This window comes from Sinocyclocheilus anshuiensis, unplaced genomic scaffold, assembly GCF_001515605.1.
Source record: "Sinocyclocheilus anshuiensis isolate Anshui unplaced genomic scaffold, SAMN03320099.WGS_v1.1 scaffold509, whole genome shotgun sequence".
NCBI lineage: Eukaryota > Metazoa > Chordata > Actinopteri > Cypriniformes > Cyprinidae > Sinocyclocheilus > Sinocyclocheilus anshuiensis.
Genome location: NW_015539853.1, coordinates 271,754 through 293,868, shown reverse-complemented (window position 1 = coordinate 293,868; position 22,115 = coordinate 271,754). Strand labels below are relative to the sequence as shown.

General features: G+C 36.7%; 3 protein-coding genes across 4 annotated transcripts in view; all 3 read left to right on the top strand.

Annotated features, from left to right (window-relative positions):
• The first annotated feature begins 11,158 nt into the window (after positions 1-11,158).
• Positions 11,159-15,074, top strand: LOC107684734 (hepatitis A virus cellular receptor 1 homolog). Of its 2 annotated transcripts, XM_016481074.1 has the most exons (7): positions 11,159-11,225; positions 11,818-12,156; positions 12,238-12,306; positions 13,354-13,422; positions 13,509-13,558; positions 13,715-13,799; positions 14,498-15,074. In XM_016481074.1, exons 1-7 carry the CDS (start codon positions 11,180-11,182, stop codon positions 14,527-14,529), a joined length of 690 nt encoding a protein of 229 aa, XP_016336560.1. In that variant the 5' UTR covers positions 11,159-11,179; the 3' UTR covers positions 14,530-15,074. The 2 variants fall into 2 exon arrangements, with proteins under 2 accessions (XP_016336560.1, XP_016336561.1); XM_016481075.1 differs by lacking the exon at positions 13,354-13,422.
• A 211-nt stretch (positions 15,075-15,285) lies between these two features.
• LOC107684733 (T-cell immunoglobulin and mucin domain-containing protein 4-like) lies at positions 15,286-20,060 on the top strand. The gene is made up of 6 exons (XM_016481073.1): positions 15,286-15,362; positions 15,599-15,940; positions 17,232-17,281; positions 17,378-17,453; positions 17,552-17,588; positions 19,258-20,060. The coding sequence occupies exons 1-6, from the start codon at positions 15,308-15,310 to the stop codon at positions 19,379-19,381; spliced, it is 684 nt and encodes a 227-aa protein (XP_016336559.1). The 5' UTR covers positions 15,286-15,307; the 3' UTR covers positions 19,382-20,060.
• A 1,685-nt stretch (positions 20,061-21,745) lies between these two features.
• Positions 21,746-22,115, top strand: part of LOC107684732 (T-cell immunoglobulin and mucin domain-containing protein 4-like) — a 4,073-nt gene continuing 3,703 nt past the window's right edge. The window contains exon 1 of the mRNA XM_016481072.1: positions 21,746-21,818. Coding sequence (XP_016336558.1) covers positions 21,761-21,818 — 58 coding nt within the window. The 5' untranslated portion in view covers positions 21,746-21,760. The remainder of the gene's footprint in view (positions 21,819-22,115) is intronic.

The window sequence follows — 22,115 nt, the reverse complement described above, 5'->3', positions numbered from 1 at the left end:
AGCACATGGAGAACGAGATGACGGAGTATTCTCCTTTCCTCTCGCTCTCGCCCAGCCATGTTCAAGAGCTCCAAAAGCATTATGTCGAGCCAAAAGGAGTCCAACTGGGGGCGTGTCTTCGTCGCAAAACTATCACGACGGACGTGTCCCTGACGGGCTGGGGTGCGGTCCATCAAGAACGTCCAGTCCGGGGAGTTTGGTCAGAGGAACATCGGAACTGGCGTTTTTACAGCCGGTATTTTGCTGTGCCCAAAAAAGATGGTGGTTTACGTCCGATTCTGGACTTGCGTCGTCTGAATCTTGCGCTCAGAGTGAGCAAGTTCAAGATGCTAACAGTAAAGTTCATTTTGTCTCAGATCCAACACCGAGATTGGTTTGTGACCATCTATCTAAGGGATGCATACTTTCACATCCAGATCGTCAAGAGACACAGGAAGTTCCTCAGGTTCACTTTCAAGGGCAAAGCTTACCAGTATTGTGTTCTTCCGTTTGGACTGGCTCTGGCCCCTCGAACATTTACAAAGTGTATGGACGCAGCTCTGGCCCCATTACGGCTCCAGGGCATCCGAATTTTGAGCTACTTGGACGATTGGCTAACATTAGCTCAATCCCAGGATCAGGCACGGATACATTGAGATTTAGTGCTCGATCATCTACGGAGCCTAGGACTACGGGCGAACCCACAAAAGAGTGTTCTGCTGCCATGCCAGCGAACAACGTTCTTGGGGGTAGACATGGATTCTCGCACGATGCGGGCACGTCTGTCTCCCGCACGTGTGCAGTCATTGCAAACCTGTCTAAGTCAGTTCAAGACAGGGTGCCTAGTCCATGTAGGCTTGTGTCTCAGACTGTTGGGTCTGATAGCTGGGCCTGCTCCACATGCGACCGTCTCAGTGGTGGACCAAGAGCCAGAACATTTCACCCACGAATGGACCAGAACCAGTCTGTATGCTTGTCCCCCAATCCGGCTGCTCCCAGTAGTTCTGCTCAGAGTGCGATCGGACCGGGTGGAGCACCTGCTGTTAGTGGCCCCGTGGTGGCCCACCCAGTCGTGGTTTTCGGACCTGGTCAGTCTGTCGGTCGGCCCTCCCTGGGAGATTCCCCTCAGACACGATCTGTTGACACAAGCTCGGAGCACGATTTGGCACCCTCGACCGGATTTATGGAGGCTATGGGTGTGGCCCCTGAGCGGAATGCGTTAATGTGTTCTGGTCTCTCGGCTGAGACTACCGACACTATTATTAATTCTAGAGCTCCCTCCACAAGACGCTTATATGCTTTCAAGTGGAGACTTGTTGCCTCGTGGTGTAGATGGTGGACCAAGAGCCAGAACATTTCACCTTATTGTCATCCGCTTCACAGAATTACGGTGACACGCAGAGGTTTTTGTGCTCTAAAGCAGTGGAAAAGACCCCAGTTCCTTCAGAAAGGAGTCCAACTGGGGGCGTGTCTTCGTCGCAAAACTATCACGACGGACGTGTCCCTGACGGGCTGGGGAGCGGTCCATCAAGGACGTCTAGTCCAGGGAGTTTGGTCAGAGGAACATCGGAACTGGCACATAAATCGTTTGGAACTACTAGCAGTCTTCCTGGCTCTCAGAAAGTTTTTACCGCAATTGACGGGCTGTCATGTGTTAGTCAGGACGGACAACATGACTGTAGTTTCTTACCTGAATCGTCAAGCAGGATTACTTGTTGCCTCGTGGTGTAGACAACGTGTTCTGGATCCAGTTCATTGCCCCCTTGGTTCAGTGCTGGAGTTTCTTCAAAGTCGTTTTTCTGAAGGAGTGACCCCCGCTACTCTCAAAGTGTATGTAGCGGCCATATCTGCGGGACATACACTCATAGGAGGTGTTTCAGTGGGTCGTCATCCTTTGGTTTCACATTTTATGCAAGGTTCGAGACGGCTTAGGCCTTTCCGCCCGACCCGAGTTCCTTCTTGGGATCTATCGATCGTTCTGGAAGGTCTGTCAGGCCATCCTTTTGAGCCGTTGGAGTCTGTGTCAGAGAAATTGTTGACTCTCAAGACGATTCTCTTGGTGGCTTTATCCTCCCTCAAGAGAGTAAGGGATTTGCAGGCTCTATCCATCAGCCCTTCATGTATGGACTTTGCCCCAGGGTTGGTAAAAGTTTTATTGCGACCTAGGCCTGATTATGTTCCTAAGGTCGCTTCAAATCCATTTCGCTTTCAGCAAGTGGTCTTAGAGGCTTTCTCCCACGCTGACGCGGGGTCAGGTAGCATGGGTCTCTGCCCAGTCAGGGCATTAAGAATCTATGTAGATCGCACAGCTCAGTGACGTGGATCGGACCAGCTGTTTGTGTGTTTTGGTGGCAAGAGCAGAGGCTCCGCTGTCTCTAAGCAGCGAATGTTGCATTGGATAGTAGAGGCTATCTCTTTGGCCTACGAAGCGCGTGGTTTGACTTTGCCTCTAGGATTACGTGCTCACTCTACGAGAGACTGCGATGAGGGTCGTCCGTACCTTGATAGCGCTTCCTTCGTCATATATGGAAATCTTTAGGACGCTGCGGGATGTCCCCCCCGCTTACTTTGTCAGGTTCTTACCTGCATTCTGCACCACTCCTGGCTCCCTTTCTCTTGCCTTAGCTGTGCTTTTCCACACTAGGCAGGGATTTGTAAGTCTGGTGGCGTGGGCATACTCGTTCCCATAGCGTTTCGATGCAGCTCGAGTTCCTGAAGGGGAACATTTCTAGGTTACGCATGTAACTTTGGTTCCCCGAGGGAACGAGACACTGCATCTCATTGCCATACTTCCGGCATCCCTGCGAGCGCTTCCTTCATTCTACCAGAAGCTGCCGCTGTATCCACCGCACATGCTTTTAAGCTTCCTGGTCTCTACATCACCCCGCCCGTGACGTCTAGTCCATCCATTGGACTGATTACACATGTGATTCAGAGCGTGGTAACGCTGAAGGCGTTCCCAAAGCGTTTCAATGCAGTGTCTTGCTCCCTCGGGGAACTATGGTTACATGCGTAACCTAGGGACGTTATCTTTTAATGTCATATATATATTTATTACTTATTATGAAATAAATATTTATTTATTTTAATATTTTTTATTATTATTTAAAAAACGTTTTCCCTTGAGGTTGACTCTATGTTAGTAATATTTTTTTAATTACATTTTTCAATGACCATTTACCCTCTTCTCTCTGACCATTAAAAACACATCGGCTGTTTTTTTTTCTGCTGTGCCCTTTTAAGAAACGACCCCTTTACATGTGAAATGAGCAACAGCTAAGATACATGACACAGGGTTGCTGTCGTATCCAATATAGCTTTTAACTGCCCCATCCTTCAATAACAGCCTCTTCGCAAAGCTTCTATCACATTGTGATATATCCATGAAACAATCAGAGTTGAAAAGGAAAATTTGATTTCTCACAATATAACCCCTTAAAACATTCATTTCTTGACAGCTGACCCCTATTCAGTTTCATCAAGCACACTTTTTTGAAATGACTGCAGTAACTCTTGGGTTTTACCTCAGTTACTATGAATTAATGATGTCATATCTGATGATGTCCTGTTCATGCAGGAATGATATCACTGTCTATTGTTGTGTGTTTTGAAATTTATACAACGAGTGCATGTTGTTAATTCCTTGCAATGCTCACAATGTTGAGACTGAATGTAATGGTACCTCAGAACACTATTTTGTGTAGCAATATTGCTTAAAATTCTAAATCTAGAGAAATTAGTAATACATTTCAAAACTATACTTAGCACCCAAAAAAGAAAGAAAAAGTGCTGTGTAATTTATTGAAAAAGGAACTGTTTAAAGTGGAGGCCATTTCCAGTTTGGGTTTCAGACTTAAAATATTAGCCTCCAAATGAAGGAGACAGAAGGTGAATTGTACATGGCTAAAATTAATAAGGAGTTCTTAGGAATTAATTTCGCACACTGAGATCCCCAAAAAAAGGGGGGGGGGGCACAAGGAAAAACTTTGCACAGATGAACTGTTCACAATAATGTGTATCAGGAAAGTAAATAATCTCAATAATAAATGAATGTAGATTTTAATTTTAAAAGCCCCTGTGATTGAAGTATTCCACTGATTGTGTGGTTCATCTCCTACATGATCTCTCACAGCCAAAGGGAGATAAATCCATGCAAGTGTAGATGGAATGTCATCTCCTCACATGTGATGAAATGAGTCACGTGTTCCGCTCCGATGGAGACCTCTAGCCGCTGACTCATGATGAATGACTTTTTGTGTCTCTGGTAGAGGCTTGTTGAGCATACAAAGACTAAAAAAACAACTGAACAATCAGCAGCAAATCACTACGAGCCGTCAAATACATACTATAAATATTCTTGGGTCTGAAGATGAAGCCTAATCTGTAATCACACCGCTCAGTGACATCACTGGAATGACCGCTTATTGATTTCTATTATACAGGAGGCTTTGAAGAAAACTTGAAATAAATTACTCTTAACGTTCATGGATTTCTGCCATATAAATGTCAGTCTGTCTTCTAAGAATATGTACTTAATAGTGTTACTCTCAGACAAACTAAGTGTTTCTTACAATTGACTCACAATTACAACAGCTGGACCTCATTATAAAAAATCTAGCTATCTAAAAAATTACATTTTGAAATGGAATGATAAAGTAAGTAGACCTATAAAATGTTATAAGGGAAGAGAAAATGCTTTCATCAAATGCAGCTTTTCTGAGCAAAATCCATAGTATTTTGGCACAAATTTATCTGCCACTTGGTAGAAGCTAGTCATATTTCATGAAGCAGTCAGACAGTTTCACTTGGAACAAGGATTGATGTGATTTGTGCCAAGAGCAAGTTTTGTGTGTGTGTGTGGTGCAACATTGTCTTATTAATAATAAATAATAATTTATAATAAATGTCAATGTTACGAAAGCATATCAGAGTAAAAATAAAAAAGTAAATAAATAGTAAATAAAGTCACCTTATGAGACTGCTATGAGATTAAGTCAAAATTGTAACATTTTTGTCTGTTTTTGTATAATAAACATTTTTTTTTACTGTGCTGTGTCTACCAAATCCAATGTCAAATCTGGGTTCTGAAGCAAAACCAAACAATAGCCACTGCACTAAAGGCTATATCATCCCTCCAGGCTATGTATAGTAAATTAAATGACAGGTTAAGAAATCAGAGATGTTCAGAGAAATAAATCCCAGGCAGATTAGTAGCACATGTTATATGTTAAATCATCAACAATGTTTTATTTGTCACATATGCATTCAGTTCAATGGAAGCAAAATGCTTTCTGCTGCAAGTCTCCAGGAACGTTAAATAAGACAAAAAGAGAATAAAGAAGAGGCTGGAGTCCCAACGGTCAAAATTACAAACCTAAAGTCAAAAATAAAAAAATGTACACAAAGTTTCTCAAGGAAGTGAAACTGATGGTGGAGAGTTCAAAATGTGTTGCTGTGTCAGATGTCTTTTTGTGCTTAAATGTGTCTCTGACGGGTCTTTTTGATACAAATCAATGGATAAACTACTTCAGCACTGCATGGTGCTGCTCCTCTGGCAAAACACAGTGAGAGCTAATTCCGTGGAACAGCATAATTAATTCAAGAGCATGGCAGCATTTAGGAATACACAATGTTCAAGATTAAGCACAAGAACAGCCTGTTAAATTGAGCTCAATGTTTCATTTAGGGTTCTGTTTGGTGAAGCATAAACGACACAATTGTACAACGACAGGTCTGTTTCAACCAAAGTAATTACTCACATTGAGCATGTATTTTATCTGCGAGAATCAGAAAATGCAAATGTCTCATCGTTTACCTCCTGAAAATGTCTGTGTTAATTATGCATGGAAAAACAATTGTGGCACAGTTTCAATTAATATCAAGCATCAGTCTGTGTTGTAAAATATGGACGTTCATACATGACATTCACACAAGGTGCTGACAGTGCACAGATCACTATCTTTAAACCATATCTCCCCTTGATTTCTCATCTGATGAACAAGGTGAAAGTATGCAAATCTGCAAATCTAGATCAACATTATATGCCACGTTTGATATTAATAAAGCTCAAAGTCTTGTTGGTCTGTCAGCAGATTAGCTGCATATCATAAATATACTGGGTCACATAACACAGAGCTTATTACTGGCATAAACAACATTAGTACTAATAATTTTGTATCCCACTAATGTATTAAACCCACTGGGCTCTTAGTTAATGTTTAAGTATTGTTTAATCAACAAAAGAAATGTAGATGAGATCAGTTCACATTGACTGCAATTGATTCCTTTAAGCATCCATAAGCCTAATTGACACAGATTAAAGAAGTGCTTTAGTAAGTTAAAATGCACCATGTCGAGCAGCACAAACTGCATTTAATGGGTTTGCTTTGTAATGTGTTTTCACACAGAAATCTATAGAGACACTTTTCTGCTTGGTCACACTGGAAGCTGATGTGGCCATTGTGACAGTGTTTAAAACTGCAGTATATTTCAGTCACTGTACTGTAAATACCACTACAATATTCAGCTTACTTATTGGCCAAAATGTTTGTTTTTTTATATATAGTGACTGATTCTTAAATAATCAACACTATGAAAAAAAAACCTAAAAATGAATGTAAAACAGAAAAACATCTACTGTAGCTCGTCAGAGACAAACAAATATAAAATATGTGAGAAATTTAATAATTTCAATCTATTTTTTTACTGTGTGATTTCTATTCTGTTCTAGATTTCTAGTCACAATTAAAAAATAAAGTCACAATATACAAGGGGCCTATAGGCATGAGACTCAACTCGAATTATACATTCCCTCCAGATGGACATAATTAATGTAAAGTGAATTAATACTATAATAGAAATTAGGGAGATAAAGAAGGGCATGTGAAATTGTAATGAAAGAACAACTCCATTCATCTCCTGTCATTCTGAGGAGACCCATAATAAGCAAGATGCTAATGACTATAATATATTATAATATAATATATACACTTTGTCAGTTCTATTTATTGCTGATGCTGCTTGACAGTGTGAGATTCTACTGCTGAATGGGCGACGAGACAATAGCTAAAGCCTTGAATGGCAAAAACGTGAGTGTGTACAGGTGCGGCATATCCACAAATGAGCAAATGATGCCTCTCATTATTATTAAGATAGGATTTAAAAATATAATATGTAAAACGAGTCATATATCAGCCCATCTGCTTATGTTACATAAAAGAGAAAGAGGGAAGCCTGTAGCCTTGTCCAGCACATGTAACAGCGCATGACCCGCGTAAGCTTTTATAGTGCATTTACGTGCGTTTACAGCCTCAAATAAACCTTCTGTCCTGTCTTCGGCATGTTCCTCTGGAAAAGTGCAATTATCCAGCAGGTTTGTGTCATTCTGGATGGTGGTGAACCCGCAGTAAACTCAGATAATAGGTGATCTGAAATTGAATCACACGCCAGAGTGCGCCTGCGTTTGAGATTTCCACAGACATATTGACTGGGTTGTTTTCTCAGAGGAAAGCAGAAGGTGCATGAAGCATTCAGTGAAACAAACCGGTTTACTTGCATCTGTTATTACATTCAACAATTACAACACGCTGCACAAAGAGTATGTTTGAGTTTCTCTTAAACTATGCCACTGAAATATTCTGTGTTGCACTGATTATGATCGGTTCATCCTGTTATATTACCTTAAAACATGATTAATGATTACAATATTTAAATAGATCCCTTCATTGTTTTGTGGAGCACTCTTCAAATCTGTTGGCAATTACAGAAAATTAAAAAAAGAGCTCTTAAATGACTAGGGGTTATGCAAAATAATTCCTAGGACCATGAAAAATGATTTTGATGAATGCCCGCTTGGACCACCATGTGTTTGACCTTCCAGCTGTCACTGTTAAACAGCTGTATAAGTGCATTTTTGATTTCATATAATATAGGATTTTTGGATAGTTCTGGCCTCCAGCCAGGCCAGTGGCCAAACTGGCAGTATCATTTAGGTGAATTGTCTCCCAAGTAAAATAAAAAGAGTATGTAGTGCCATTACAGTAATGCTCTAAACCCAGAATGAGACTGCCAACTAAACCATGGGCAGGACAGCAAGTAATTAGATTTCATGAATGAGCATAGATGATGCCTCTGCTCAAAGTGGTGTTTCAGTATTTCAATCATGACAACTCTCGGAAGATTTTAGCATGGTGATGGATATGACAATGTTAATGTATTTGGTCTTGGCGGAACAGATCTGCTACGCTGCTGCTGAATTGCTGCTGCTGTTGGTTATTGCTGTAGTTGTAGATTATTGCTGCTGCTGCAAGCAAGTACAGGAACTTGCTACTGCCAATGCATATGGTGATACGGTGCCATGAGTATTTAAGACATACTGCTGCTGCACAAATACCATATAAATTAACCCGTAGCAGATCTATACAGGTGGAGCTGGGGAAGGTGGAGGGTTTCAGAGAAACTCTGAAAGCGCACTGCAGGAATCTCTAGTGAATGCTAGCCAGCCATATAAATGCAAGGCAGTAAGCTCATTGGCTGCATATGCAGCATGAACCAATCAGCTTGTGCCAAGTCGTTTAACTCTCTGAATATCATCAGTTACGTTAACACCCCGTCAGAATGTGCCATATAGAGTTTCATGACTGAACTATATATTCGTCTTCTTTTGAATACTGGACTTGATTTGTAGAGTTAAAGAAGATCTTTTTCTGTCAAAGAGCCAGCAGTATGAAAATCTTTGAATACTGGCAACGTTGTGATGAAGCATGACAAAAAAAAAAACAGACATTTTTTTAAAGAAGAAAGGTAGTCTGGCACATCATGACGACTCATTTAATAAAACAAAAGTGAATTAAGGCTCAGTATATTTAGTTTAAAAAAAAAAACATTACTTGATTATTTAGCTGATACTTAATAAAACTGCTTTTTCATTCACTGTTTGGATGTAAATACTCACACTTAAGATTTTAGGATTGACTCAGTGATTTAACGTGCTAAAACGTTAATAACTGCAAAAATGATTCAGTCCTAAAATCTTATTTAAATCCAATATTTTATATATTGTTTTTTGTTTTTATTTACATTTAATAAAAATTAAATAAAAAGTGATACAGTTCACCCCAAATGAACCCTGTCATTTAGTCGCTCCAACCCATAAAACTTTATACTTCGTGTTACACAGGGGTGAAGGATGTTGTCACCACTACTCTGCTTGCAAACGTACAAAGACGAAGAAGAAGGTTTATAATGACTTTAATCCAACACACGGGTAGCACTAACATAGACAAGACTGGACAAACTAGAACTGAACACACAGAACTTAAATACACAGACCAAACAAGGATAATTAACTACACACACCTGAACAGAATGGCACAATTAACTCAATGAAGGGGAACGGTGCATGAGGAAAACAAAGTCCAAACTAAATGACATGTGACAGATGTAACTGTCAAGCTCCAAAAATAAAAATCACATAATAGTATTCTATATGGTTTCTTTTCTTATAGTTATTTAATTGGTCACAAATCTCATTGGTTCTCGCGTGTATCAACAACACAGTATATTTTCAATATGTAAAAAGCGAGATTTGCTTTTTCAAAATCTCTAGCATCCCTTTTGAGAACGAGCCACAAACATTAATGGTAATGTAATACCTAATACTAATGACTCACATTTTCATTATTCTAGTGCAGCTCCATTTGGTGATGCCAGTGGCACAGAAATTACAAACTTCACCTTGAAAGATTTATGCTTTATAGATAAATTCAAAGCACATGCATGCGAATTCAGTTTCATATGTTGTGACATAACCAATAATCACACACATAAAGCAAATATCTAGAATATATTTAAAATTTTATCAGCAACACTCAAACTAAAGTGAAAATAAGCCTAACAAATTTAACTAGACTAAACAGCTAATAAACTTGGATATCCAGTCTCTGGAAAAACATGCAGTTACATGTTTGCAGTTACATCCGATTCACTAGTACGTTGTTTGATCCCATGTGTACTGGGGTTGCACAGATGACTTTATTCTTTAGGTCACTGCATTTGACTGAGTTTGAAGAGTGCTGGGGATAAAATAGGAAAAGATAAACATTAGAAATGAGGACATTTTCGAAGGAACAGGACAGAATGCTTCCCTTTTGCTATTGTATTTGTGACAGAATTGTTGCTTATGGAAACTTGGGATCTGTATCTGGTTGTGGCATGGAGACATACTGACACTGAAAGAAGGAAACCTGATTGAGTGCAATAGAGGTTAACTTAACCAGAACATTAAGTCACCTTTGCTCAAACTGAGCCTCCAGCCTCAAGGAAATAATATGACTGTCTAGACTTGAAACAGCATCTCAGGATCTGTAGTGTCAGCAATGGTAAATAAAAAAAAAACATTGCCCTAATTTCCTTAAAAGAAAGGAAGTTGAGGAGGATGCTTTTTGTGACCATGTGTGGCATTTCTTTTTAATTTTGCGGTCAACCGACGTGACGTCGGGAGTGACCGACTGAAAGGGAACACGACTCCCACAGGGAAATTATGGGACACTTTTTTTAGAGAACAATGCTGCTTTCTTGGAAATATAACGGAAATATAACGATTGTACAAGCACTGGCAGCTAACAACACCCCCCCCCCTCCCATTTCCAGCCCTTATATTATATTATATTGTATTGTATTGTATTGTATTGTATTGTATTACATTACATTAGATTTATTATATTATATTATAGGGTCGGTAACATAGAATTTTTTTTTAGTGTTTCTTTATTTGATCAATTACTCAAGTAAAAACTGGTAATCTTGTGAAATATTTTTTACCATTTAAAATAACTTTATTTTATTGTAATATATTTACAGTTTTTGTGAGAACTGTGATACATTTTTTCAGGATTACCTGATGAATAGAAAGTTCAAAAGAACAGCATAAGTCAGAGAACATTATACAATTCTTCACTTTCACAAAACAACAAAACAGAAAACAAACAAAAAAAAACAGACACCAAACTTTTTAGTGGTATGTATAAAAATACATCAAATAAAAAATGTACTGGGATACAATTTTTTCTGTCTGGCTGTGGAACCAATGACATGTTTAAGTTATTCCTATTGGCGAACAGCCTTCATGAAAAAGAGAAGTTGTATTTTTAGTGTATGAGACATGTATTAGTGACTTTTTGAGTCTACCACAGCAAAGAAAATGATTGTCCTTCTCTTCTTTATCTCATCAAATATACGTGTAACATGTAAGTACAAAAAAATTCTTCATTCAGCAGTGCAATACAATAAAATATTGTGCCCTATATTTCATATCTGTACAGTTCAAAAAATAGGATCAAGTATTTTTGTCTTGCTTTACTTGTCATCTTCCAATTCTTTTCTTATTTTATAGCAAAATTTGAGAGTATGCTTAAAACAAGAAAAAAATTGCAATGTGGTGTGAAAAATAGTTGATATGTGATATAAAAACTTCATTTATTGTCTGTATAGGTACTTTACAAAGTTCATTAAATGTATCTCATTTTTAGGATGTTCAAATATTTGACTGGAAAACAAGATGTTATGATTAATGAATACTATTCTATGTATGTTCATTGTTGTGTTTCTTGTGCTATATTTCTCCTCTAAGGCCATTGGAAAAAAATAAACCTTTTCTTACTCTGTCATCATTCACTCAACATTATTTGATTAGTTTAGTGATAGTGAAAGATGTGAAAAATGTTTTTTACGAAAGAATCAGGAAGAATGTGTGAAATGCATGAGAAATCGAATCATTTGGTGCCGTATGAATGATAAAACTAACAAGTGTTGAAACTTCTCTCTGTTTATGTGCTGTAGCCTGCAGCGAATCATCAAAACTGGTGGTTGGACAGGTTGGGGATACAGTTAATCTTCCATATAAATATGACATTAACACTACTGGCCTATTGAAAGTCTGCTGGGGGAGACGTCAGTCATGGTTCAGCTGTGAGAACACTGTTATCTCCTCCGATGGCTTGCAAGTGACCTACAGAGAGTCAAACAGATTCAGCTTGGCCAGTGGACTGGAGCGAGGGGATGTTTCACTTACCATAAAGGCTGCTCAAAAGAGGGATGCTGGGATGTACGTGTGCCGTATCGAGATCCCTGGACTTTTCAATGACATTAGTCACAATGTCTATCTGTTTATCAGCAATGGTAAGTAACCACTCCAGTTGATATCAGTGTTGTTGTGCTCATACCGTGATGATCTACAATATTCCTGTTCTTGCATAAAAGGACTGGATCCAAAGAGAGTCATCTCAGAAACACAACTGGTCCCTAAAACAGCAAATCAGGAAAAACAAGGTTAGAAAGTATTTTGCTTTTTCAGATCTGTTTTGAGCAAGGGATAACAATGTTAAATGCTAATGCAACTAGATATTTAACCATGCATACTGTAGAGCTACTTCTGTTGCTGATTTCAAAGGTTGCACATCCAAGGACATGGCCAACATAGAAAGGTTGACTGGTTAAGAAATTAATACTTTTATTCAGCAAGAATGCATTAAGTTGACCAAAAGTGACAGTAAATGGAGAGTTCAGATGCAAAAGCCTCTAAGTGCCGTCTGAAATTTTCATCTAAAATGAGCAGTTTTATCAGGCTCCTATATTTATGTTCATTTATTTCATTTTAATGGCATAGAAAATGACTGACCTATACATTGTCATAAAAGTAAAATTACTGAACCTAAACATAGGAGCCTGATAAAAATGCTAATTTTAGAAGAAAATTTCAGATGGCACTTAGAGGATTTTGCATCTGAACTATTCAAATATGTTTATAATGTAAAGATTTCCGTTTCAAATTTGGAACTTTCTGTTCATTAAAGATGCCACAAATATATTAAGCAGCACAACTGTTTTCAAAATTGATAATTATAAGAAATATTTCTTGAGCACCAAATCAGCGTTTTATTATTGATTTCTGAAGAATCATGTTTATTTCTGAATAAATTACATTTTAAAACATATGAAAAATGAAAGCAGTTATTTTAAATTGTAATGATATTTCACAATATTGCAGTTTTACCTTATTTTTGATCAATCAAATGCAGCCTTGTTTTCAGAAACATTAAAAAACCACTGCCCCACAACACTAGACGACAGTTTAAAAATTAAATTTGTTAGTGAAAACTTTTTTTTTTGTCTTTTTTCATTCATTAATTTCAATGATTAATCAATAATTTATTATCAACCAATACATTTATTACCATATTAATAACAATATTTTTAAAATCTGAATTACCGGTACTAACATAATAGTTGGAACACAGTGGTCTGAAAACTTTTCACCAGTGGTCAACAAGCACTAGGCTCAAAACCCCGACTAACCATTTTTTGTTTTACACACAGTCTACTATGTATCAGACCCAACCACACTCATTACAGAGCTTTATTTCATATCAGAAAAGACAACTGCATGTATGAATATAATCATGACCACATTTAATCAACTTTGAAAGTTATTCAGAAATGTAAGAGTAAATACAATGATTGATTTATTTCAGATGCTACCGACATCTACATGTATGAAGCAGTTGCAGTTGTCCATGCTGAGGTATTGCACTATTCTGTTTGCAAAGACACATACATTGGCAGTTTTGCATCTGTATTTTGCCTTGAATATGTTGTAGGTAATGTATGTATGAAATGCATATTGATTTTTGGACATGAATAAGGTGTTACTGTACATACATGTTGTGTGTCATTCTAGGATACAATGGAAACATTTGTCATAAATACTGTAAGAGTGGGGGCCATTGTCTTCATCCCGGGTTTAATCATCGCACTTCTGTTCAGTAAGTAGAGTAGCAAGTAATTCATTTGAATGGTTTAGCTCTGGAGAAATATGAAATACTTGTAAAAAGCAAAAAAGGCCAAATCTCATGAAACCTCTCAAGAACATGAACAGATCACAATTCATTCTAAACACAAAAGAGAGGAGATAAGAAATTATAATTAGCATAAGAAAACAAAGTAAATTTTTTTTGCAATGTGACATTATTTTCATAATGAAGCATATTTTTTTGAAAATTTACATACCTTAATTTATTGTCTCAATGGTCATTCTCACTGTCAATTAAAACATTCATGTAATATAAGAATTATTATGTAATATAGGGGGTGAAATGTGACCTTCAGGTTGTCATGTTTACAAAGGTCTGTCATATTCACCAAAATAAATACTTAAAGGGGGTGAAATATGTGACCTTGTCAGGTTGTCATGCTCACATGTCATATTCACTCAAATAAACCTCTGTACCAAACAATATATAGTTTGAAAAGTGTACTGAACATTTTATTTAATGCATGAACAAGAAACATTTGCTCATTGCTCATTGCTGTGTGGAAACTTCTGCAGATCCTCATGCTGCATACAACGTTAAATTTGGCTCTCAGAATGTGTCTCCGTGGCTGAGTGGAAGTGAAAGAGGTGGCTCACGGCCTGTTTTGCTTACTGTGCACTAACGCGTCTTTCTGAACGCTTTGCCCTCAGGACTGCGGCGCTCCAGAGAACGCACTGGATGAAGGAGAATGTAAAAATCTGCCAGGCTTCCCAGACCAACAACCACACACTGATATGGTGTGACAGTCAGTTCTGAGGTCACTATGACTGTATAAAAACCACATGCATGGTGACTTTTTTTTGTGTGTGTGTGTGGTTTGTTATCAGTGCCTAATAGGCTATTTATGAAATAATTGATCAGTTATTAATCTAAATCTGAGATAATTTATTTACATTATGGTGGGGTTTTTTTTCATTGTAATATGACGTGTTTGTTGCCTGTATCTTTATCTGTAAAGTCTTTTTGTAAAAAGCTTCCAAACTGTAATCTAATGTCATGCATCTCTTTCTCAGAAATCAATTACTAAATGGCCAAACACCACGTGGGATTAAAGTTTTGGTTTGTTTGGAAACGCAATTTGATTTATCACACAATAGCGGCCTCTAGTGTTCAATGCAGTTGCATAAAAAATGAAATGTAATCCTAAAAGTTTTAATAATGCACAAACAATGAAATCTTGCAAAAAGTAAAAAATCGCATGTGATGTATAGAGGCGTGTGTTTTTGCAGTTCAAATAAATGTTAATATGTTCTCACAAGTCTCTCTTTCGTTATTTGGAAGTGACCACGGAGTAGTAGGTCACATATGGAAGTGAAACTCTAAAAAAGATGTCGGACTGCACATGTAAGAAAAGCTGAAAGGGTGTCATGTGCATGTTGACTTCCGCATAAAGGGTTATAATGCAAGAGAGATGAGGTTGTCTTAAGCACTGTTTGCAGAGAGAGTGAAACCTTTTCATCATGACTGATTTTCACAGCTGGTTCTTTGCATCCTGGATTCTCTGTTATCTCACAAGTGAGTTTCACATTTATATTGAAGTGTGGTTACAATCAGTAATTTGTGACAGTGAGGGAAAATGTTTTTTTTTTTTATGCAATTCATATTTTCCAATATTTAGTTTTATTTATGTAGTATTTAATTGTGGAGTAACCCCTAATATCATTTTTATATGAACAAGGCACATTATCTAGAACTGTTTGGATCTGTATATATGATATTAATTTTTTTTTTTAAATCACTGTTTCTCTCAGTTTCTAAATGCAGCAACGGCATTGTACAGAGTTTCGAGGGTGAGAGTGTCATTTTGCCACGCAAATATGACAGCAAATATCATGGAAAATGTCCCATATGCTGGATGATAGGAGACATTCCCAATATGGGTTGTGGTAATGAAATTATTGGAAGTGATGGAGATAAAGTGGTGAGGAAAAAATCATACAGATACCAGCTGGAGGGAGAAATACGGCATGGAGACGTGTCTCTGACAATCCTAAACATTCAAAAAACAGACTCTGGCAAATATGGATGCCGAATACATGTGCCTGGATTGTTTAATGATGAGATGTATTACGTCCACTTGATTGTTAATGACGGTAAGTGTCGAAAGCGATGCTTTTAATGCCAAAACACTAGAAGTGACTAAATCCCAGTGATTTAATTGTTTAATTTACCTATTGCATGCATGTACACACACACACACACACACACACACACACACACACATATATATATCCAGTAGTTTGGCATCACAGGAATAAATTGCATTTTAGTAGAAAACAGCTAATTTGTATTGTTATAATGTTTCACAATAATATTACTGTATTTTACTGTATTTGTGATGTTGAGCATAAGAAAGTTCTTTTAAAAACACTGGAAATTTTAACAGACCCCAAACTTTTGAACAGGACAGTGTAGATTTAGAAAACAATTTCAAGATCTTGAAAGTTAGTACAGTTTTACATTAAAATACACTTTCTTCAAAGCCATTATTCCAACAACTTGGGAAACTACATCCATGTCGAGCAGCACATCTGAGCATGAAACCACAGGAGTTTTCAGCACTGCCATGACAGAGGGTACTTGTGTGTGTTTATATGTGAATATATGTGATTCTATGTGAATCTGTCATGGCTGAATGATGAAAACATACCACAATAAAAACAAATCTAACCAAGTCTAAAAAGAAGGTATTTTTGGTGATGATGACAATGGCTACATTAAAAAAGACGTTATCTGCCATCATTCCGTCATCACAGATTAGATCACTGCTGCGTAAAGTCAGTCCTGTCAGCAGTTGTGTTGCTCATGTACGAGTGTGAACATTTAAAAAGGAACATTCTACATCCTGTTTCAAAGCACCTGGTCCAACCACACCAGAGCCTTTGGTAACCACTAGTTCTGGGCTTATAACCTCTGAATCACAGACCACTGAAACTTCAGGAGGTATTATGATTTTAACCCTGGCAGTGAATCTATAATGACTGAATAAAAGGTTTCATTTATGAATAACTGATTCAGTTCTCATTATCTGTAATCTATTTTGGCAACTCAGAAGTATGCAGTTGCATGTTGTACAAATATTTAGTCATTAAAGATCTCTGCTTTCTATAAAAGACATTTAAATTTGTCGTTTAAAGAACATTATGTGACATTATAATTTTTTTGTAGTGGAAACGAACACAACACACGAGAGTTCTTCAATTGTCAGTTCAACAAATGCTCCTGAGAGCAGTACTATTGGATTTTAGTACTGTTGGATTGGATACGGTATAGGCCTATAATTCAGCGAATCATTTTATGCTATTTATAATTGTGTGTAACATACTGCATGTATTTGCAAATATGCTGACTGACCATTTTGTTTGTGTTTTCATTCTAAAAAAGAAACCTCATTTGATCATCGTGAATCGTCCTCTGTGGAAAACAAAGATAGTGTGCGTATTTCACCGTAAACATAAAACCTTATATGTTTTTGAGACATGTTTGAAACAATGATCACTTAATATCTTTGTACTGATTTGTGTTTTAAGGTAAATGCATCAGCAGTGATTGTGCCTGTCCTCCTGTTACTGTTGGCTTTGATAGTCATTGCTGTCATTCTGATATGTGAGTCCAAAGTGCATTCAGTCAATTCATTTTTTCAAATTTCACAGTAATATTCATTGTGTTTGTTATTTATAAAGTTAAACTGTTTCTATTTTCAGTGAAGCACAAGAAGAAAACCAGAGCTGCAGTAGACATGTAAGTCAATCCTTGAAGTGCTAATTATACTGATTATGATTAAAAACATTAATTCCAAAGTTATTTTCATTATAAACATATGTAAATAAAACAATGAAAACAAATGGGAATTTACTGTTGGCATGATACTACTAAGATACAGCCACACATCACTTTACACACCATCAAATGTTAGGGGTCACATAGATTATTATTATTATTCAGCAAGGACGCAGTTTTTTTTAAATTAAAACGTTTTTTTTTTTTAATTAAACTCAGTTTGCTATTGTATTTGCAGAACTCTAAAAACTGTTCTCTACATAACACACATCATTAAAAACTAACAGCTCTTTTGTTTCATTTGCCACACTCATTTACTGGTGACCTACAGCCAGTGATCATGTGTGAAAACACTTATAATTTGTTCATTTATAAATCAAAACTCAGTGTTTTAAGAAAGAAATCATTTCTACCCCCTTTCATATCTGTTTAGAGTGTGTGTGTGTGTGTGTGTGTGTATATACAGTATATGGTTATATAATATGCGTGAATGTGTGTGTGTGTGTGTGTGTTTGTATATGTGTACAGTACACACACACACACACACACACACATACATTGAATATGCATACGAGCCAAGTCAGAAAGTCAACTTTATTTCTAAAGCACTTTATACAATATAGATTGTTTCACAGCAGCTTCACAATAGTATCAAATTCAAATTCTATGTAAAGCAGCTCTAACAAGCCAATAGTGTCATTACACAGCTCAAGTCAGTTCAGTATTGATTCAGTTCAGTTGCATAACTGTAAAATTCATCAGTTGTACATACATTCTGTGTACACAGTGTATATGTGCATATGCATGTATGTGCGAGTGCTATGCCAAACTCCTGTGCACTCAACTGCACTCTGAACAAGCAAAAGACACACGAGAGTATACATTTTTCACATCTATGTGTAGTTTGGCATGTATGTGACTAATTATTTTATGTTTGTTTGGAGAGTTACTATGCAAAAATAGCATTTTTTGAAGAGTTAAAATAGTTTTGAAAGAAGTGTTTGCTTTTCTAAGATATGTGTGACGTTTTGCATGTTGTGTGTGTGTGTGTTTGTTTTGTGATTTGCAAAATGGAGCCATAGTTTCAAAAATTGTGTGTAAGCATTTTTTTTTTAAACTGTAATGAAGTGTTTTGGTAGTTTTAGTGTATTTTGAATGTGAAATTAATTGCTGTGTCAAGTTGAAAGATAGTTAGGAGAACTGTGTGAAGTGTTGTGAAAACGTGACTTTAGTATTGAGAAATGTGTCCTAGTGGTTGTAAAAAAAAAATAAAAAAAATAAAAGTAAAATAGACAACAGTTAATTTAAATTATAATAATATTTCACAATATTGCCATTTTTACTGTATTAGTGATAAATGAAATGAAGCCTTGGCAAGAAAAAGAGACTTGCAAAAATCTAACTGAACACAGTTTTTTGAATGGTGTTGTGACTTATAATCTTGTAATTATTTAGGCAATAATATTGTGCATATTATTAATTTTAAAAAATGAAGTGACCCATGCAATGCATAACAGCATCAAAGCAAGTACAGTATGATCCTTCTATTAGGTCACCTTTTCTGCTTATATTTGTCATGGGCATTGCTGGTCATTAAAACAAAATGTTTTTCATAACTTTTCTTCCTCAGAACCCAGAACTCGGAGAACTCTGTCATCTACAGTAACTCTGGCAGCAGTGTGGGCCTGTACAACAGAGAGATGGCTGTGGAAAACATCTATCAAATACAACCTGAAAATGAATATGAACATTAATTGTAGCATTAATTCACATGTACTATTTACCTTTAAGTTGATCAGTGTGGACTTCTTGTCTTCTGTTGTATTAACACTGTGTTTGTAATAATGTGACAGCTACTGCTGATCAGAGAAATTATTGCTCTGGACTAACCTTACTCTGCCGTCTAGGGGCTAACATACTGCAACACTTTATCATTATTAAAACTAATCTAAGTTAACTAATCAAAGTTTAAATGTTTCATTTACCACACGTGTTTTGACTCCACAGCTGCACATTTCTCAACCTTTCACAAGTTTCACAGCGTTTACGCCAATCCAGAGCTGCGGAAGGGCTGACGTGGGTTCAGAGAGGTCATAAAACTGAATAAAACAGAAACTAGATGGTAAAGGAGGTCATTAAAATTCAATAACCGATTTAAATTTCAAGGTCAATAAAAACAAGTCAGATCAGTATTGATATCAGTGATCAGTTACATTTTTCCATTGATAGTGACAGATAAAAATGTTCTTGGTGAAAAAATATATTTGCCAACAATCATTATGCTGGTTCACACCTCTTATAATAACACTCATAGACCACACCTAGGAAACTTCCTTCCAATGTAACAAACCAAAAACAAACGTCTGATTAACTACAATGCGGTCTGTCAGAAGTATTAATATTGTTTCGCAATGTGTGTACATAAAGAGGAAAAGATTTGTGCAAATCTGTAATCAGTAAACTCAATACATGTTACGGTAACAGACTTCAGCATACATTACTGTTTAAAAGTTTGAGGTCAATACGATTTTGTAATGTTTTTGAAAGAAGCCTCTTATGCTCACAAGGCTGCATTTATCTGATCAAAATACAATTGTCAGGAATATGGATTGCCTGTGTTGTGTTTTGCTCCCATTGACCTAGTTTTCCCTCGTGTGTGACATGCCCATATTTGGTTTTCTTCCTGTTCCTGTTCCTATTGTGGTTCATTGAGTTCAGGTGTGTCTCGTCATCCCCTCGTTTAGTTGAGTATTTAAGCCCTGGATTTTCCCATGTTTAGCATCCAGTGTTAATTGTCATTTGATGCTATGTGTGTCTCTTGTGTGCCCTGTGTTCCCTGGAATTTTGGATTATTAAAGTCTCTCATTTTTGTATTATCTCTACGTCTCCTCGCTCCTCACAGTAGCAGTGTGACAACAATAAAGCCTGTAATATTGTTTAATATTATTATGATTTAAAATCATTGTTTTCTATTTGAATATATTTTTAAAATGTAATTTATTTTCAGCATCATTACTCCAGTCTGCAGGGTCACGTGATCCTTCAGAAATCATTCTAATATGCTTATTTGCTGCTCAGGAAACATTTATTATTATGATCAATGTTGAAAACAGTTGTGATGCTTAAAATTTTTGAATTTAATTTTGAATTTAATTTTTAAAATTGAATTTGAATTGAATTTTACATGATTTTTTCCACAATACTTTGAAGTATAGGGTAACACACAATAAGGTTCATTAGGTAATATTAGTTAACTACTTTAGTAACCATGAATTAAAAACTAACAACTTCTACAGCATTTATTAATCTTAATGTTAATTTTCAGCATTTACTAATATATTTTTTAAATTAAAAGTTGTACTTGTTACTGTAACATTAGTTAATGCACTGTGAACATGAACTAACAATTAACTAATGTATTTTCATTAACAAACATTAACAAAAATTTATAAATACTGTAATAAATGTATTGTTCATTGTTTGTTCATGTTAGTTAATACATTAACTAACATTAACCAATCGAACATTATTGTAAAGTGTTACCATGTACAGAAAGTACAAAATAATTTGAAATCTTTTGTAACATTACAGATGTCTTTACTGTCACTTGTGATCAATTTAACGTGCATAATAAAAAAAATAATTATTTTACTATTCAGGCTCAAAATACCTGAACAGTCTTTAGCTGTTCCAGCTGAATAGTCTCACTCTGTCAATGTTTGTTCAATAATTAGTGAATTCCTCGAGTCTGATGAAGAATTAGCCGGTTTATCCAAAGATCCAGCTGTGATTGCATGAAGACTTTGTGCCACTTTGTTTACCAACAATAGCAAACACACGTGCCACCATGAACATGCTGTGTGCAGGCCCACTGAATCATTCATGGAGCCTGTTTACAGGCACATAGCTAAGATATCCAGATAAAACTCCATCACACAATGGCCCTGTTCTTCGCCGCACGACTCCACCTCCAGACGAGGACTGCAGATGGGTCAGTGGCCCTGTCCTTCTTGGAGATGTCACAGGCGCAGAGCTGGTGAACACAGCCACTCTTTCACTTGCCCTCCTCTGCATAATCCTGGTGCCGCCCAGCACAAGGCAGTGTTGCCTGAACACCACACTGGCCGGTCGGAATGGCTGCTCCTCCCTGGTTATCAGTACTACGCTGGATCCTCCTCCTCACCATTTCAGGCAAGAAACGCACTATAAACTTGGAAAATTATGTAAGGCATGGGGTATTATGGGAGATTTACTTTATAACAGAAGAAACAGAAAATACACTGCAAAAAATCATATTCATATCCTGTTTTCCAGTAAAAATATTAAATATCCAGTAAAATAAACTTATAAAATAGTGAAAGATGTGATTGTTTTCAGAAAATTTTAAAGGGGTCATATGATGTTGCTAAAAATAACATTATTTTGTGTATTTGGTGTAATGAAATGTGTTTATGCGGTTTAAGGTTAAAAAAACACATTATTTTCCAC

What these genes read in the sequence shown, in the direction of transcription:
- LOC107684734 (XM_016481074.1), top strand. Translation starts at nt 11,180, where the DNA reads ATGATTGTCCTTCTCTTCTTTATCTCATCAAATATACGTGTAACAT. An exon ending in ATCAAATATACGTGTAACAT is followed by an intron (nt 11,226 to 11,817) that starts GTAAGTACAAAA and finishes TATGTGCTGTAG; the next exon opens with CCTGCAGCGAATCATCAAAA. An exon ending in TTGCAGTTGTCCATGCTGAG is followed by an intron (nt 13,559 to 13,714) that starts GTATTGCACTAT and finishes GTGTCATTCTAG; the next exon opens with GATACAATGGAAACATTTGT.
- LOC107684733 (XM_016481073.1), top strand. Translation starts at nt 15,308, where the DNA reads ATGACTGATTTTCACAGCTGGTTCTTTGCATCCTGGATTCTCTGTTAT. An exon ending in GATTCTCTGTTATCTCACAA is followed by an intron (nt 15,363 to 15,598) that starts GTGAGTTTCACA and finishes TGTTTCTCTCAG; the next exon opens with TTTCTAAATGCAGCAACGGC. An exon ending in CCACTTGATTGTTAATGACG is followed by an intron (nt 15,941 to 17,231) that starts GTAAGTGTCGAA and finishes ATTCTAAAAAAG; the next exon opens with AAACCTCATTTGATCATCGT.